The 18,741-nt window shown below is 37.2% G+C and overlaps 1 protein-coding gene across 4 annotated transcripts; it reads left to right on the top strand.

The window, feature by feature from the left end:
- The first annotated feature begins 1,780 nt into the window (after positions 1–1,780).
- LOC107798755 (uncharacterized) lies at positions 1,781–10,254 on the top strand. Of its 4 annotated transcripts, none has more exons than XM_075227981.1 (4): positions 1,781–2,042; positions 7,354–7,464; positions 7,558–7,639; positions 9,402–10,254. In XM_075227981.1, exons 1-4 carry the CDS (start codon positions 1,871–1,873, stop codon positions 9,973–9,975), a joined length of 939 nt encoding a protein of 312 aa, XP_075084082.1. In that variant the 5' UTR covers positions 1,781–1,870; the 3' UTR covers positions 9,976–10,254. The 4 variants fall into 4 exon arrangements, with proteins under 4 accessions (XP_075084082.1, XP_016477274.1, XP_016477275.1 ...); XM_016621789.2 differs by having other exon boundaries at positions 1,783–2,042; positions 7,336–7,464; XM_016621788.2 differs by having other exon boundaries at positions 1,782–2,042; positions 7,354–7,639.
- The last annotated feature ends 8,487 nt before the right edge of the window (positions 10,255–18,741 follow it).

Raw genomic sequence — 18,741 nt, 5'->3', positions numbered from 1 at the left:
CGAGAGAGGCGATTACTAGGGAGTGCCACCAGTACCGGGTCTTGGAGATTTCAAAGTAGTTGTTGTTTCATTCGCAGTCCCTGAAGTCCCTTTACTATTAGTTCATGTTATTACTTATCTGCTTTTTAGGCAGTACTGTATTTTGGTGATTAGACTCTGTACTTATATTTGTAGCGCTCATGTATTTGATGACACCAGATTGTGGGGTAGTTTAGTTGTATTATTGCTATTGACTTATGTTATCTATGATTATTCTGTTATTTAGACTATTTAATGCTGCTATTTAAGTTTGATTCTACTTATTGATTAATGGCTTTCCTAGCAAGCGGTGTTTGCGCCGCCACGGCTCCGGTGAGATCTTTTGGTCGTGACATTTGTGATCGTAGTCCCTCCTACGCGATTGCAACTGACAATACTTCCAGCACCCTTTCCTCTTTTTGATTGTAGCACTAGCCTGCACGATCACGATTCATTCCTCTGCGATGAAAAATCTACAACTGCAAAAACATGGCTCAAAATGATCCAAAATCATCCCAAAACTCATTAGAGGCCCCCGGTATCCCGTCCAATAATCCTAACAAGTTCGTATGCCCGATGCAAACTTGTTCAAAGGCTCAAAACACAATTAACAATATCAAAACCAAGAATCAAAGATCAATCTAAATTATGAAATTCTCTTAAGTTCATGAATTCCAATTTTCAACTAGAAGTGTTGAACCAACCCCAGACCATCTGAGGCCCGAACTGAATACACGTACAAGTCCAAAATTATCATATAAATCTATTGGAACCTTCAAATCATGAATCCAAATTCGTTTACCTATAATGTTGACTTTGGTAAACTCTTCTTAACTTTGGTCAACTCTTCTTAACTTAAATCCTCTAGTTGCAAACCAAATGTTCCAAATCGCTCTTGAACCTCTTGGAACCCCAACCAACCATTACATACAAGTCATAAAAACATCATATCAACCTACTCAAAGATCTCAAATCACCTAACAAAATGATAAAACTCAAAATGACCGGTTAGGTCAATGCAAAGATGACCTCTCTATATTCTTATCACGAACAACTAGATCTTAAGATTATAATATGAATCTCTAGGTCACAAATTCAAATTCAACTAATAACTTTATTAGACTTACAACTATTTACGTATAGACACTCATTAAAGTGAACTAATCGAGTTTTATACATCGACTTAAACGAAAAACTAAAAATTTACGTTCACATTATTATATAAAGTTAAATAGGCAAAAAGAGAAAAGAAATATGATTACTAATACGAAAGTAGTTCTCTTTTATATTGGTTAAATCTTTAGATTCTTCACCGTTATAGCTTGGTTGGTTGGTTGTTGCATATTATTTCATAATATATCGCATTGTATTATATTATACCGTATTGTTTTAATGAATATAACATTTGGATATATTGTATCGTTTGTAGTCATTTTATTATGCCATGTAACAGTAATAGAAGAACAAACTTGCAATATTATAAAAAAAGGTATAAGATAGAATTATTATATTAAAAGGTACAATAAAGGGTAAAATGGAATTATTTAATAATAAAAAAATGCAAAATTAAAAGAAAAAATAAGGTAACTATGCACTATTTGACGTAATAATAAATTTAATAATATAATATAATAAAAGTTCATGTATTAGTCTTTCAAAAGCACTACAAGTTTAAATGGTCCTACAATAGGTTTCAATACAACAAGTAACAACCCAATTTCCAAAACATACGTATCCAAATATGTACCGACTAGGGTTTCATAATATTCTTTTTAGAAATCAACGATCATATAACAAAGTGACCACAGAAAAAGACACTCCGCACAGTGCGGCAAGAGAGAGAGAGAAGAATATGGGTTCGCGAGAGGACCAGCCAACGCTGCACCTGAGCAGCCTAGTTGTAAGGCCCACCGACAGCGGCGGAGATAATGACAGTGACGGTGTTGGTAGCGACTACGAGCCCGGCGAGGTTCGTCCAGATGCACCACCCTATTCACGTTCCGGTCGATTCTCCGATACTCATGGTTTGTCCTTCGCTACACCCTTTTTTTTGTCATGATAATTACGAAGCCCTAGATCCAACCCGTAAGTTAAGACTATATTGATCTGATTATTTGTTGGTGAAAGATTTAATTGTTTATTTTTTGGTCGAATTTCAGAACTAAATAAAATAGCGCTGATGTATTCTGGCGTGTTGTACGTTTTAGATTATACATTTTGTATCTTTGGTGAAAGTTTTAATTGATTGTATCCTGATTGCTGACTGTTGTCTCGTTGGGTTTTCACAATTAAATCTTCGTAGTGTGATGTAGTGATACAACAATAATGGTAACTTCTACTAGCCTCAGTTCCAAACAGTTGAGATCAGATATATGAATCTTACTCTTTGGGCTTCAGTAATTTTTCTTTTAGGAAAAATTAGTGATCCTTTAAAATTAGCGGTTCTCGAAATCATACACCTATTCCTACAATTACATACAATCTCTAACCAAAGTTAAAAGACACCTATCAGAAACCAGATTTGTTTTACGTGTGCGAATAATGGCTAACCTGCACACCAACTAGTTACCATGACTTATAAGAATTCCCTGCTTCCATTAATATATTACAGTATTTTTAAGACAGTTGCTATATGTGATTTTAATCTCATTTCTTTAAACATCTCCAGTTGTCATGGTCATTACCCACAGCGGCGTACACAGAATTTTTTGTAAGTGGTGTCACCATTTTAAAAAGTGGACAAATAAACAAATTACTGTAAATTTGTACAACATATTGTAAATTTGTACAGCATATATAAAAAATAACCCCAAAAGAAAAAAGCAGCAGCATGTCAGTATCCTTAAAAAAACAAAAACAAAAAGGAAACAGCAGCATCCTTCCAATTTAAAACAATTTACTGTCGCGACCATCTGCAATTGTGAGTTATGATCCATTGGTTTAGTGTTATCATAATGCCTTAGAGATCCGCGGTTCAAACCCCTTCAGGTACGTATATTTTGTGGATGGGCAGGAACGTTTAAAACAAAAAGCGAAGCTAAAGTATTCGAACACGCGACCTCGCATAGAAAAATTCGTTCTCTGACCGCATGAGCTGCAAAGTATGGGCAACAAGTAGTGTCACTTTTATTATTTAACTGGTTATTGTGTTTCTACATTTGAACTATATACATAATTTGAAAAATAATTCGACGAAGCGGTGTCACGTGACACCCCACTTGGGGTAAGGTAGATCCGCCCCTGATTACCCATAGTTCACTGAATCACTCACTCCAGTTATCATGGTGTCGTTACCCATAGCTCACTGACTAACTCACTTGGTATACGCAGAAAATGATCAAATCATCTCGGTCATTTTTTCCTTTCACTTGCACTTCCTGCAGAATGTGATCAGAGTTTGATCTTGTCTATTCTTTTTTTGATGGAAAATCGTCCAACATTCTCATTTTGGTTATGCTTGTCTTGTGGCTATGTTGGGTTTTAGAGGCTGAAAAATCTCTCCATTTAGTGTTGATGGTGTCACAATCATTCTGTAATATTTCTCTTTCACTTCGTTTAGTATGTGTTTGTTGAATAACATACTTTTTTTATGACCGAGAAATCTGTCTCGGTCAACCCTTGGGACCAACCAGTCTTCAGCACTCGGGGATAGTGAGTCCGTCCCTCTTCTCATGTCCGCTTAAATACTTTTATTGCATAATGACGAGCGCAAAACTCACTTAAATTATGCTCGCTAATCAAAGATAGTATAATATAATATCGTATCCACGGGGATTGGATTTAAATAGTATTCTTGTAGTTTCTAGCTTGATTGCTATCCAGGAGGATCAACAGTTGAGATTTATATGATTCCTACTTAATATTAACTCAGAATTTAAAGCTATTGACTAGTGACTATCGAGACGAGGAATAAGCAAATAAGGTTATCAGTGGGAAAAGATAGGGTTTTGACTGAATATGTGTAGGATAATTGTTTGGGATCTAACTCTAGATAATTCACTTCTAATGTTCAAGTGAGTCTCTCGAATTCACTCAATTATTAGTTCAAACGTTCAGTAGAAACTCCTCTATCGATTAAGTCTCAACCTCAGAAGATGAACCAAATTAAGCATTGTGAAGATATGCGAGAATGCGTAGTGGATTGGTCCTTTGAAAAACCTCTTTCGATTATTCTCCTAACTAGGTTTAATCAATGATTCAACTAGCCTCTTTCGATTACTTAGTAGAACCTATGAACTCAACCAACAATATAATGCAAAGATATCACAAGTTATGCCTCTCTTGATTACATGAACTAGTGAATATATATGCAACAATTAAATCCTCCAAAACGATTCAATACATAAAACTAGAGTTATAATCCACAAACAATCAGCAATATACTAAATCCATCAAACCCTAAAGGAAACTACTACATGGAGAAATTCATCACAAATATAATTGAAGTATAGGAAAACATAGATTCGATCCAAACTCGGGTCTTGAGTGAGGAAGTAATGATGAAATCCTTGTGCTTGTGTTCTTCTAACTCCTCCTTAGCCTCCTTAGGTCGTAAGTATATCAAAAGTCCAGAAAATAACGTTTTCCATGTATTTATATCAAGAATGGTCGGGCCCGGACGAAACCATCTTTTCCAAGTCGAAATAGGAAAATAGCTCTGGGAAAATTGCACAGGCGTGCCGCTTGGGGCGACGCGCCACGCGGGGCACTAGTGGGGATATCCAGAGAGCTCAACATTTATCAGGCAGCATGAATTGCACTGCTTGCCCCCCCCCCCCCCCACGTGCCGTAGTAGTGTAAATTCCTTAGAGCGCGACTTCAAATTTGATTTTTGATGTCCAGACTTGGTCCTCGACCCCCGAACACGATCTCGGCTTAATCCCTTGGGCTTTTACACAGACTTCAAAGATTCAAATAGCTCGAATTAGCTCCACAACATCTACATAGCACGGAATCACTTCTACAAGGCATAAAACACACAATAAGTGCAAAACACTACCAATTAAAGCTCAACACAAGTAAAATGCAGTGAATTAGAGTGCAATAAGCGTCTAAAATACGGATTATAGCCTACCATCACATAACAGTCTCGTATCACCTTTCCAGTTTAGCCATGCTATTTTAGTTTGAAGTTTTACAACTACATTTATTATGCCATTATTCTAAAAGGCTGAGTGTAGATGCTTCAATTATTTTCACATAAGCACTGCAGTTCCGTCTAGTTTCTTTCAACTTTTTTTCTTCTTAAGTATGCTAAACTTGTTTATACATTCTATCTTACCTCCACTTATCCTAAAGCCTTTATTTTTGGAGTACTCCTCCACTCGTCTAGCATTTGAGGCTAACTCCCTCACTAGTTTTTTCAATCAAAACAATATCGTCCGCAAAAAGTATAAACCACGAAACTCATCTTCTATGCTATTGGTCAACTCAGATGTAGCTCAAGTATGGGCTCAATTTCACCGTGAACTTCTTTACCTTTTTTTTAATACATTTTTTGTATGTTCTAGTTCATAATCAATTCATTCATACCCAAATTCTAGTGGATAGTGAAGTGGCTTCACGCTTTGACTCTTCCTATCATCCTCAAATTCAATTGTTAGGACTTCTACTATAGATATGATTAATGAGGTAGTTTGAGAGATTTACAGGCTTCTGGCATTCAACATGACAAAAATTTGAGATCTATTGTGTCAGCCAGATCTTTTTCATGTCAAGGCACATCAAGTTTCTGCATTTCTGAGTGAGAAATAACAGCGTTTATCCACCCACTTGATTGCCGTTGTTCTCCAGTATCATTTACGGAGTGTTGAATTGTGAATGAATTTTGCTATTGTTTTTACAGCTGAGCACTTTGCCTGGTGCAAGAACATTGGTCTTGAGGAAGGCACGTGGTGAGGTTCTGGTAGAGAAATTTGGTTGGGGTGTTATGAACAGGAAAAAATAACTGTCAAATATAATATTTTACAGGGTTTTTCATGAGCTGTGAGCTCTTTGTATCTTGTTGTGTTTCATGGGCTGCTCTATTGATAGTCAGCTTGTATGGATTGGTGAATTATCTCTTTGAAGGAAATTGAGAATGTTACATGAGGTATCTGAGACTGATCCATTACTAAATGGTTGATATTGTGAATGAAGTGTTTTTGCTGGTTGTCTTTATAGTTGTATTGTTGAAGTGGCTGGAAATGCTGCAACGGTGATGTGTGGTAACAAGCGAAACTTGATAAAGACCCAAACTTCCAGTGAAGCAACAGATATCTTTTGGTGGACAATCGGTGTTTCGTTATTGGTGTTCCAAATCCATCCCAATCCTTGTCATTTGGATTCAAGGAAACTGATGAATGTTTTAGTCTTTTCAGTTTCTTGCTTTCTCCAATTAGCGGTTGTTTTTGGGATTTTTTTCCTTTAATACTTTATTTTGCCGGTTAAATAGGAATTGAATTGGGCATGCATTTGGATTAGTTGCTTTGCTCCAGATTTAGTTTTGGTTGATAAGAGGATTCCATGTAAGTTTTGATGCATCAGTCAGTTAGTCCCATGTAGAAGCTTGAACTTAATAGGTCTAATCAACAAACTGAGGGCTGGTTTGCAAAGGGATTTACTAAGTTCAGTGCTTGGATTTTCTCAGCCATTTGCGCAAGCGCTTACGACTGTTATGATTGGTTTCACTTTTTGATAAGTTGGTTATGGTTGGTTTCGCTCAATTTACAGTCATTTTGTTAAGGAGTTGGAGTGCATTTTGAGTTGATTATTAGCAGTTTGATAATTTTATGCAATGCATTTTGCCTGGATTGTTAGGAGTTCAGTAATTTTAAGGTCCTGGCTTTGGTGCAGTTGGGAGTTTCTAATTACTACTTGTGTTGGTGGTATTGGTTGTTTTTCATCGATGAGTACGGGTTTTCTATTTGATGTGTTTAGAGGGAATAAATGTCAACCGTGCAATGTGTCAAATCCATGGTACTGGCTTCACATTTAATAACCAAGTCTATTTTTCCTCAAGGATTGCAGTAACTTATCATGTGAGGTGTGGATGATATGGCAAAATGTAGTTTTCTACAGTTGATGTACTGTAATAATCTTGTTTGAGACATAAATTTGAAGACAGTCGTCCTCGAGATTCACATTCTCTTCCTGCTACTCTTTCTCTAATATTCTACAAGAAGCTCTGAACAATGGTACTGGTTGCACAAGCTTAGTCCAATTGTTGGCATTTCATGGGTTGCAAACTTTAGCTTAATTAGGATTAGGAAATAATATGGGTAACTTTCTCTCATGATATAGTGCCTCTTATGTTTGGGATTCACTGGATTTTTTCAGGATATAGAATACGTGCAGGTTCTGTTTCACCTGAGCGCCATAGGAATGCAGATCATCGGTATAGTCCTGATTTTGATCATTCTGGTGGCCCACCACGTAGTCGTGGATTTGGCAGAGGGAAATATCCAGGCAGACATCGAGACTATTCACCCCCTTACGGTCGTGGAAGAGAAGCTGGCAGGTTTCTGGGCAAAAGTTATGATAGACCTGATTATGGTGCAGGGCAAGTTAGAGGCGAAGGTCTACCTAGAAGTAACCCAAATGTACGGCCAAGAGATGGTGATTGGATGTGCATGGATCCGTTGTACGTGCTGTTTTTCTCCTCCTATTATTTTTAGCATTGAGTTATCCTTTCAATGTGTTTGATTTGATTTCTTTTCTCCTGTTCAAATGTTCTTCTTCCGTGGTCTGAAAATGTTTTCTTCTTTTTTTTTTTTTTAAGATTTTGATTATTTAGAATTGCTTGATTTAATACATTGAATTATGAGAACTTCAATATGTCAAGAATTGTTAAAAGCAGTCATGTGGTAATAGCTGAATAAGGATCAGTTGCATGGGAGTTGGAGCCTTTAGATCTTATTGAAAACCAACTTTCAATTGAAGCACTTAAACATGTTTCTACTCATTGGTCGGTTTGAATTCCCATATCTATCAAATTCCTACATAGGGCTGGCATCTAATTCATCACGCTATCTTTTAAGTGATAATTCTCGAAAACTAACCACACGGGGCTGAAAGGTTTGATGCACTTTCCTAGTATTACCGGGAACAGTTTGGACCAGCTCAATTCATGAAGTTCAGAGGGTAGGAGGTATGGAGAAAGGAGGGCATTTGAGCTCATTATAGTGTGCCGTCTTGTGCAAGGCAACGATAGTTGGCCGTCTATCATCTTCTATCTGGTAGGCTTGGTAAAAGGGCCAGACCAGAAGTGAAAGGACATACCAGGCCCCAAGGGATTATTGGGCATTCCTTCATGTCAGGAGGCTCGTCCCTCTCTCATGAAAATGGTCTCACCTCTCCTGACGGCTTAGACTCATGTCATTTATTTTGAATTTATAATCTTAAAGTATGAACAGTGAATATTTATATAACCTATCTCAACTTGCTTGAGGTTGAGATGTAGTAGTCATTGTTGTTATATAGTATGCACAAGACATTGCTTGCTGTATGAGCAAGCGAGCTAATTTAACTTTGTTTCCGGAAGGCTTGTTTAAATTTATCTGTTTCCTCATGTTTTAATGGTTTCAAAATGAGCTAAATGATATATGCTAATTAGATAGCATCATCTGAAGCTTTCTTAAAAAAAAAAGAATTTTTCTTTCTCAAAAAGATAGCATCATCTGAAGCTTTCTTGCGTCTACCTGGTATCCGTTAGATCCCTTAAATATCATATAGAAAAGGACATACAGTGTAAAATTCCCATATCTAGAACACGATTCTACTCATTGATCAGGTTTGAATTGCAGTAAATGGGTTTTGCACCTATGATTCCTTCAATTTGCCTTCAGGTCTCCGTAATTTGTACCCAGATGGAGCAATTTATATTGGTAGTTACTTGCTCTTATTAAAAGTCTTGTTTTTTAAAGTAGAATATATTTAAGTGACAAGTAAGCCATTCTCTTATGCAAGAAGAGCTTAGATGATGATCCGTTTGCTGCTAACTAAGAAACAAGCAAGAAATGTTGAATGGATTTATTGAGTTCTTTTCTGATTATTTTTAAAGTTTGAACTGCTTCAATAGTATTAAGTGTTCTAGAGAAGATTTTGAAAGGACTGGATGTACTTTGATTTTGTTGAAGCAGAAATGTTAGGGATTACTAGGCAGGCATACTTGCATAATTAACATTACTTAAGTACTTTGGTTTACGATGTGGGATAATACTGGGTATGTTGTTGTTGTAAGTACTTTGGTTGTTTTAATGATGTCTATTGCTGATTACATCTGTCTGTAGATGCTGACTTTTAAATCACCGTGAAACTGCTCCAAAATAGAAAAAAGGGAAAGCAAATTCTTTTGTCCTAGATGTTATAGTTGTGTATCATACTTTGTTCTCCTGACATTGCAGATGTAACAACTTGAACTTTGCAAGGCGAGAGTACTGTAACAAATGCAAAAGGCCTCGATATGCACCTGCTGGGAGTCCTAGGAGAGGTTTTCCTTGTCCCCCTCCCCCTCGCCACATTCCTGGCCCCCTAATCAATCGTTCTCCAGGAAGGTTTGTGAATGGGTATAGGTCCCCTCCTCGTGGCTGGGCTAGAGATGATGCCAGAGATTTCAGAGTTGGGGTTCCTCATTCCAGATATGAAGGGAGGTTTGCAGATCCGCCAATCCGTAGAGATAGGCCTGATTATCCCGATGCTGATTATAGGGACCGGAGTAGGTTTGAAAGGCCTCCACCCCTGGATTGGGGACATAGGGAGCGTGTCAGAGAGAGTTTCTTAAGCGAGAGGAAAGGTTTGGAAAGGCGAATACCATCTCCGCCTCGTCCTCCAGTATTACCTCGTGGCCAATGGGCCCGTGATATCAGGGAGAGAAGTCGTTCTCCAGTGAGAGGTGGACCGCCACCCAAAGACTATCACCGTGATTTATACATGGGAAGGGGACGAGATGATCGGCGAGTTGGACGTGATGCATATTAGCTGGTGTGGAAATTATAATTTTTGTTAAACTAGATGTATGTTTCATGGCTAGCAAAAGTAACAGTCAAATATTTTCCTAGTTTCCAAGCACATTTTCTATCAAATTCAGAACCCGTCTGTAATTCCATTTGAGTTACTGAACCATAACCAACTTTGGTGAATCTCCTTTTTAGTTGGTTCCTTTTGGCTTTACATATTCCCCCGTTGGTTTGATTAACCTTGGGAGGCTGCTTACTGTATTCGAAAGAAGTGGTAATGGAACGATGTCATTTGAATTCAGTTTCTTACAGCAGTTAACTAATTTATCTTCACCAATAACATTCTTTTTGTTCTCCATTTGAAGTCTTAGTTCCTACTATGAACCGTGCACTGACCTAATTGATAAAGGGTAGTTAAATGACTGCAACCTGCCTTGATTCTGAACTCTTACACCAAAAGATTAACACCTAAAGTATGGTTCTGAAATCCCCTGAATGTTATTTAATATGCAAAGACCGTTATATCTAATGTAAATGGTATACTGCTGCACATGTTTGCTTATGTAGCCTGCACTGATTTGAAAATAATGCAATCAAAGAAATGATGCCCGACGAGTACTCACATACAAACCATAGTCGGGTCACCTGACACTGGATGCCTATGTTGGTGTGAAGTAATTAGTGGAATAGCCGAGAAAGTAATTGGTATTGAGTGGAATAGTCTAGATGTGCGTAAATTGATTCGAACACTACCGTTATTATCTCGAATACTTATGTTGGTGTGAAGTAATTGGTATTTGGTGAAACGGCCGAGAAGTGGGCAAATTGACTCGAACACTACCGTTACAAAAAAGAAGAAGAGATAATTGTTGGGATCGAAAAAATATGATGCATGCAGAAGCTAACAAAGTAAAGTTTTGAGACGATAAGTCAGACGAGAAAGAAAAATATACTAAACTAGGCATAATAATTTATTATGGATTGGTCAATCGACCTTACATATGATCTATCATTATTATAAAAAGAGAAAATAAATATTTTGAGGGAATAATCTCCCCTAAACATGATCCTCCTAACGACTACATTGTAGAGGTTGTTGTTCTTGTGTGAAAAAAATGTCAATTTATAGAAGTACAAAACTTCTCTTCCAAGAAAAGGATAAAGACACTTATTCCTTTTAAGAGTCTTTTTCCTTCCTTCAAGAAAGAGAGTCTTAATGGATTAAAAATTCAGGGCAAAATCCTAACAATTCTTCCCTTGACCTGAATTTTTTTAACAAAATTTGATTTATCTTCTTCACATATTCTTCATCACTACTTCTTGTCATGATTAAAAATGGGTATCAGTTAAAATTGGAGCCCTGTGAATTAAAAGTGAGCGCAAATTAAAAATGACTTTTGGTTTTAAAGATGCAGCAACATGAATGCTAAAAATATATGGCTGAAAGTCTCCATATGTAGTATTTCAGACTGATTTTTTTGGGATATGTCAAATCCCGGAATTGTCCTATTTCGCGTAGGAAAAGGTGTGTTCGTTTGGGCCCAACCCTAATTGGTATATGTACATGAAAAAATAGTATTTTTCTGGACTTTTGACACATCTAAGACCTAAGGAGGCTAAGGAGGAGTTAGAGAAGCAAAAGCACAAGGAGTTCATCATTCAATCCTCACTCAAGATAAGGGTTTGGATCGTTTTATGTTTTCCTTTACTTTAAACATACTTGTGATGAATTGCTCTATATCTATGGAGTAGTTCTCTTTAGGGTTTGATGGACTTGGTGTATTGATATTTGTTTGTGGATTATAACTCTAGTTTTTATGTATTGAATCGTTTTGGATGATTTAATTATTGCATCTATATTCACATGTTTATGTAATCGAGAGAGGCATAACTTGTGATATCGTTGCATTATCTTGTTGGTTGAGTTCATTAATTCTTCTTTGTAATCGAAAGAGGCTAGTTGAATTATTGTTTAACCCTAGTTAGGAGGATAATCGAGAGTGGTTCTCTTAAAGACCAATCCACTACGAATTCTTGCATATCTTCACTGAGCTTAAATTAGTTCATATTGTGAGGTTGAGACTTAATCGAGAGAGGAGTTTCTACTAAACGTTTGAACTAATAATTGAGTGAATTCGAGAGGTTCACTTGAACATTAGAAGTGAGTTAAGTAGAGCTAAATCCCATACATTTATCTTGCACCTATCCAATCAATCCCTATTTTCTCCCATTGATATCTTCCTTGCTTACTTTTGTTGGAGTGTCATTTGTCAATAAGTTAGACTCTTTGTTAATTTTAGTTTTAATCACATAAATCTCAATTGTTGATCATCTTGGATAGCAATCAAACTATAAACTACGCAAATACTATTTAACTCCAATCCCTGTGGATACGATATTATATTATACTATATTAGACTAGCGAGCATATTTAAGTATGTGTTTTGCGCTTGTCACTTACAAACGTCCCTTTTGTCTGGGGATACTGCGTTTCATGCCTGCAAGTCCCGATAGATAGATTTGCAAGTCCCGATAGATAGGTTGATTGTCCTCCTAGTAGGCTATCAACTTAGCGGAAGGTGTTGGAGCACTCCACTTCTCCGAAGTTGCCTATTTTGTCAGTATGTTTTGGACATGTATTGATTGGTATGGTGGGGCCCTGTCCTAACCTTTATGACGTTTATGTACTCTTAGATACTTGTAGACAAATATCATGTATATGGATGATTGTATGGCCTTGTCGGCCTATGTTTTAAGTGTACAAATGATCATGTCGGCCTTATAAGCCCGTATGTTACATATATAAGTTTGTATTCCATGTCGGGTCGTCCTTTGTCGAGTATTCCCGTATGTTCTATTCTGGTTATATCATGACGGCCCTTCTGGCCCATATACCCAAGATGACATGATAAGAAAGATACACTACGTTGGTACTCAATTGGGTAAGGCACCGAGTGCCCGTCGCGGCCCATCGGTTTGGAAGAGTTGAGTTAGAGGAACTCGATTTTGCATCATACTTATGATGAGTGAATGTAAGGTCTTTAGTAGATTATGTGTGTACTAAGATATGTAATCTTCTTGATAAGTACCCCTAAGGCATGAATATCTATCCAACCATATGGTTAAAAATGCAATGAGAGAATCATAAAGTAGATACAAGTTTCAACAAGTAAAAGAAGCAAGGTGAAGAAGGGTACGAGGTACCCAGTTAGTGAAGATTATCAGTTTTTACAATTCAGGCAGAAAAATATAAGTATTCTAAGTTACCTTCAACAGTAACAGAGGTATGTGCAATTGGCCACACCCATCTCACTTATGCCCAATGGGAGCTAACACATATAGTTTAAGAGAAGGATGGGATATCAGGATCCAGCTGGGGTTAGATGATGTGCCGTAGAAATGCGACACTTTTGATACTAAATACGTAGACTTTAGCTCATCTTTTAAAGCATTATAAGTCATTTCTTATGTAGTTTTGGTGTTCCAGACTTGAAGAACCAAGAACATAAAAAAGATGACAAAAACCCATGGAAAGGCAGCAATGCGGCAGGTCTGCGACCGCAAAAGTGATGTGCGGACCGCAGACCCATCGCAGAGTGAAGCAGAACATCCATGTATCTGAGAGTCAAATATTCAATCCATTGTGCGGTCGCATAACTCTTGTGTAGACCGCATAGTGATCGCACAAATGCAAAAAGATTTCCAGTGAAAATGACTTTGCGGTACGATATGCGGTCGCGAAGCCAATATGCGGATCGCATAACAAAAATGCAATGAAAAACTGGAAAACTCTGTGATCAATTATGCGGTGAAAATGAAGATATGCGGACCACGAATATGTTCTGCGATCCATTCTGCGGTCGCATACTTGATATGCATGGTCATTTTTGTCACGTTTTAACCACAACTTTTAAACCATTATAAATAGAATGATTAGGGTTTTTGTGGACCATCTTGTCTGAAAAATAGGCTACACTTAGAGCATTGAATACACCATTATTTTGGAAGCATTTGAGAGAGATTCCAAGACTTTGTCCTCTTTGTAATCTTTATGACTTTATTTATTACTTTGTTCTTGTATTCTAGTATGAGTAGCTAACTTTAAATACTAAGGCTGTGGACCCTAAGTGGCTGTAATGTTAATGTGTGTTTACCATTGAATATATATATAATGGTTGGTTGATTTCTATTCATTTCTCTTGCTTCATTTATGGTTGATGGTTGCAAACATTGACTAGTGCCATTTCACTCTATCTTTACTTGGAAAAGTGGGTTAGGGTTTGGTAGAATTGAATAGCGAGAACTCAAGGCTTTAAACCTTGTTTAATAGAATCGCTTAGGGATAAGTGGGTTCTTCTTGGCATAAATTGGCTATTCTTAATTGTAGCTATTTTATATTTGGGAAAATCATAAAGAGGAAATACTACCTAATTATTGGAATATATTGGGTAGTCATTTAGGAACCATTTGCATATCAAAGAACCTTCCATTAGAAATATATCATATTAACACCGATAACATTACACTCTATTGATGGATACACAACCTTGGCTTCTTAATCAAATTAATCAAATTCTCTTAACAAAATAGCTTTTCTTGACAATTCACAATTACAAAACTCTTTTTAAACTAACGGAGTAGAACTACGACTTAAGTCAAGTTTCACACTATTCAAGTAACCTTTTCACACCTATTCCCTGTGGGATTCGACCCCAACCTAGTTGGGTTATTATATTTGATATCGACCACCTTACCCTATTCATATAGGTGTAATTTGAGCGTATCATTAGAGTAACCCAAAATAGTGGATGTATTGTTAGCATTAGCTGACATTTTCGAAGGATATTGCAAACGTGATAATAGTTCTCCTTATGAGATACCTAGATGGTGCACTTTAGAATAGTACATTTAGATATGAATACTAGAATATCCAAGAATTCAATTCTAAGAGAGAAGTTTAGCCAACATACTTCGCTTTGAGCTTTTCTTAACTCACTATACGGTTCGGAAAAATCCTAGCAATTTTGATCTATTTAGAGATATAGCAAAATTGAACATAAATTAGGAAGGAGTTCATGTTTCTAGCTCATGTGAGAATTTTAGGAAACACTAGGCGTGCATTATGATTTTAAGGTCCTCCTATGGTAGATTCCTCCATTTCACTACCCAAAGTCTACCCAATTGAGCTCAATAATCTTCGCACAACCCTAGATAGTACATGCATGCATAATGAACAACTCCCACATCCAAGAATTGCTTGGCTTATTACCTATTTTCAATTAAATCTCGAAATTGAAGGCTAGGGCTAGAATCTTACCTTTTTGGTTGAAGACCTTGTGAGTTACCCTTGTGAAATATTCAAGGCTTGAGCAAAGATTGATGAACAAATGACTTAGAAATTCCTTTTCTCACTCTGGATCACCTTCCTCTCTAAAAAAATATAAGTTTGAACCTTTTAAAATGATCCCTAAGGCTGTTTTATAAGAATAGGGTCGGGTTAATAAAACCAGAAAAATAAAGCCCCAATGCAGATCTACGATCTCATATGCGACCGCATAACGCTTCTGCGGTCCGCAAAATGGGCCGCATAATGGCCCTCCGGAATTGGGCATTTCTGACTCACTCTACGACCGTTCTGCGGTCCGCAGACCTATTTTACGGTTGCATAATACGCCGCAGAACTTCCCTCCAAATATTTTCATGTTGGTTTTGTGATGGGTTGTGCGGCCCGCGAAATGATTATGCGACCCCATAATTGACTGCATAATAGTCCAAAAAATATTCTCAGATTTCTGCCTCAGTCTGCGATAGATCTGTGGTCCACAGATCAGTTCTGCAACCGCAGAAATGCCCTGCACTTTAAAATTTTTTTCTTCAACACCCCAATGCACTGTTCAACCCAAAAAGTCCGAACCGCGGCGAGCTTGCTCGCCGCGAAGAATCTCTACAATCATCAAAGCATAAGTCTACCTCGGCATCACGAAACCCCGAGTTTAGGCAAAACTTTTACGGGACCTTACAAAACGTAGTGAACCCCAACCTAGGGAATTCAGTCTCGCAGATACGAGATCGCAATCGTTGAAATATTTTCATATAGGAGTTGGGGTTTTTAAAGGTAACATTTAAGATTTACGAAAATAAGAGAGAGTGCCACTAAGGAGACAATCAAAATTTGAGTTCAGAATTAACCCTACAAGCACAATGGCACAAAGGTATATAACTAAGGATATTTATATGCGAGTAACAACATCAAAAATTCTGTCGGGTATATGATGTAATAAGTTCATAGCTTTACAAGAGTCGGAGGATCCTCCCTAAGTACTACAATGAAAGACTAGTTGAGGAAATAAGGAAGAAGGCTTCAACCTAAGCATAGTAACTTGAAGAAGAAATGGTCTTGTAACAACAGTCTCACTACAATATTGGATGCACTCTATAAGAAAGTGGAACCTATCGTTACTAATGAACGGGAAGTCAAAAGAGATAGTTGAGATCATATGAGTTACAGGGAATTCCAGTATTCGTGGGGTACTAAGATAGGCCAAGTATCCATGCAGCAAGTGGCAGGATGACCAGGAAAACTAATTGCTTACATTTAAAGACAACCAAGAAGGAACGAAAGGAAATCTATGGTGCTAGTAAGTTAAAGGAAGGTTGCAAGTAGTATAAATAGATATCTGTAGGTCACAAGCTATAGTATGGTAGAGCGACAAGGTTTTAGGTAGACAGGAGTAAGGATAAGAAAAGGTGAGTAAGAAGGTGACAAGAAGAGGGAAGGCTTCGAAATTAAGCCCATAAAAAAGAGAGAGCTGATGGTTTCCGTAAGTTATAGAAAGCTCAGTATAGCCTGAATGAACTCAAAGGAGTTTAAGACTAGGAACATCTAAAAGAGATGGAATGCTGCCCTGGTAGTAGAATAACAGGGTAATTGTGATAGATAAGAGGATGATGTTTAGGACTTTGATTGAGTAATGGTTTAAATAAAAGGGATTTCATGAATTGCACAGGATTGGAATATCCCCCATAAGATGAATCATGTTGGGATGCTATGAAATACAGTTATTGAAGTATAGTATCGTCCCTAGGTGGATCAGGAAAATAACTTCAGATGTTCCCCGATGAGACGTAGGCCCTAGTGATAATGTATTACGTAAGAGGTTTAAAGTTATCAGTGGTAAATTATAGGTCAACATTAAGGTGAATCAGCAATAGATGGATAGAAGTTACAATGTATGAGATAAGATTAAACTGTCATTCTTAAGATGAATAGTAATGAGGAAGCATTAAAGAAATTAGATTTATACATATAGGATAAGAAATGAGAGAGTAACCTGGAGTTGGGTATCAGACCTCAATAATAATAAACCAAAGTAAGTGTTATGGTATAGTATGACCAACCTAGATGCAGTAAAGCCATAAGTATAGATAACCGAGGCTATGAAATAAAATATAGCAATAGTCGTAAGTTCGACAAAGTACCGAGCGAAGAACTTTAGTACACATATAGATGCCTAGAGAGATAGCTTGTCATAGTTCTGTATAAGTTCACAAAGTGAGGCCTAGAAATTGGCTAAAAGCTGGAGGACAAAGGAGAGAAAAGTCGCATAGGCACACATACAAGGTCAGAGTCGTACAAGTTGCATGACAGAAGGTAGCAACAATTACGAGATTGGAAGAATTTCGACCATAGTTCGTGGTGTGAGAAAGAGGCCTAAAGAGGGGAATACCCTGTCCTTTTGGATTTATTCACAGAATAGTTGCCTAGATGGGAAGGACAATATTAAAGTATTCGTAAGATCTATAGGTTAGGAGACTTATAAGTGCATCAATCAACATTCGAGGATGAATGTTCCAAAGCGAGGAATGATGCTGCATCCCATATTTTCATACGTGATAGTACGTCGTAAGTCAATTGATGTACGTTCGGAAATGAGATCATTTTTGAAAGTACATGAAGTAAGTTAATCATATTACCATGGAGATTAAAAATATTTAAGATCATGAATAACAAGTACCAAGAAGGTTGGAAGGCTTAGAAGCTAAACGAATCGAAGAAAATAAGTTTCGTCGAAAGTCGACAAGTTGGGAATGTTATAACATATACTTTTGGGGTGAGACTAGGGTGATTAACATGATAAGGAGCTTATGCTATGAGTTATTTTAGTCATATGATAGTTGTGTATTATGTTTTGAAGTCAAGCGAGTTGTGGAACAAAAGTTGGCAAAGGTCATCACAAGTTACATTCATAAATGTGCTGAAAATTAGGTCAAATACAGCGGAGCTTTTCTCCCAATGTACCCTGAATTACGGGATGATCAACCAACCAAATTGAATATCTATGTGTTTAGTTTCTAATGCATTAAACTGTTCATCGATACAACATTGGAGCAGAACAATATTCGCATTTTTGCGAGACTGCGCAAGCAGCTCCCAATGGGACCCACTTAGGCGGTGGCCAACCTACTTCACTTTAAAAATGATTTGGACGCCTATTTTCTACTCATTTTCGTGTCAACTTCGTCTCCAAAATTCTCCTAACTCTCATAAGCAGGTACCATAAGGTTTTGAAGGGGAATCCAAGTGATTACACTATATCTGAACATCAAAAGTTAGTTCTAGTGAAGAACAACACCTCTTTGAGGTTGTGTTGTCATTGAGGATAGTTGTGGGCTGTGTTTGGCCGAAATTTTAAGTTTTTTCTACTGGTCAAGGTGAGTATAATAGCCTATTACATTTTATTGAAGTTGTTTGTATGCTAGTTGCATTATTTGAGCAAAATACTACAAG

This window comes from Nicotiana tabacum, chromosome 13 (genome assembly GCF_000715075.1).
Source record: "Nicotiana tabacum cultivar K326 chromosome 13, ASM71507v2, whole genome shotgun sequence".
NCBI classification, from domain to species: Eukaryota; Viridiplantae; Streptophyta; class Magnoliopsida; order Solanales; family Solanaceae; genus Nicotiana; species Nicotiana tabacum.
Note: the sequence above shows the minus strand (reverse complement) of the source record. Positions and strands in the feature narration are given on the sequence as shown.

What these genes read in the sequence shown, in the direction of transcription:
- LOC107798755 (XM_016621787.2), top strand. Translation starts at nt 1,871, where the DNA reads ATGGGTTCGCGAGAGGACCAGCCAACGCTGCACCTGAGCAGCCTAGTT. An exon ending in TCGATTCTCCGATACTCATG is followed by an intron (nt 2,043 to 7,335) that starts GTTTGTCCTTCG and finishes GGATTTTTTCAG; the next exon opens with GATATAGAATACGTGCAGGT. An exon ending in TGGATGTGCATGGATCCGTT is followed by an intron (nt 7,640 to 9,401) that starts GTACGTGCTGTT and finishes CTGACATTGCAG; the next exon opens with ATGTAACAACTTGAACTTTG.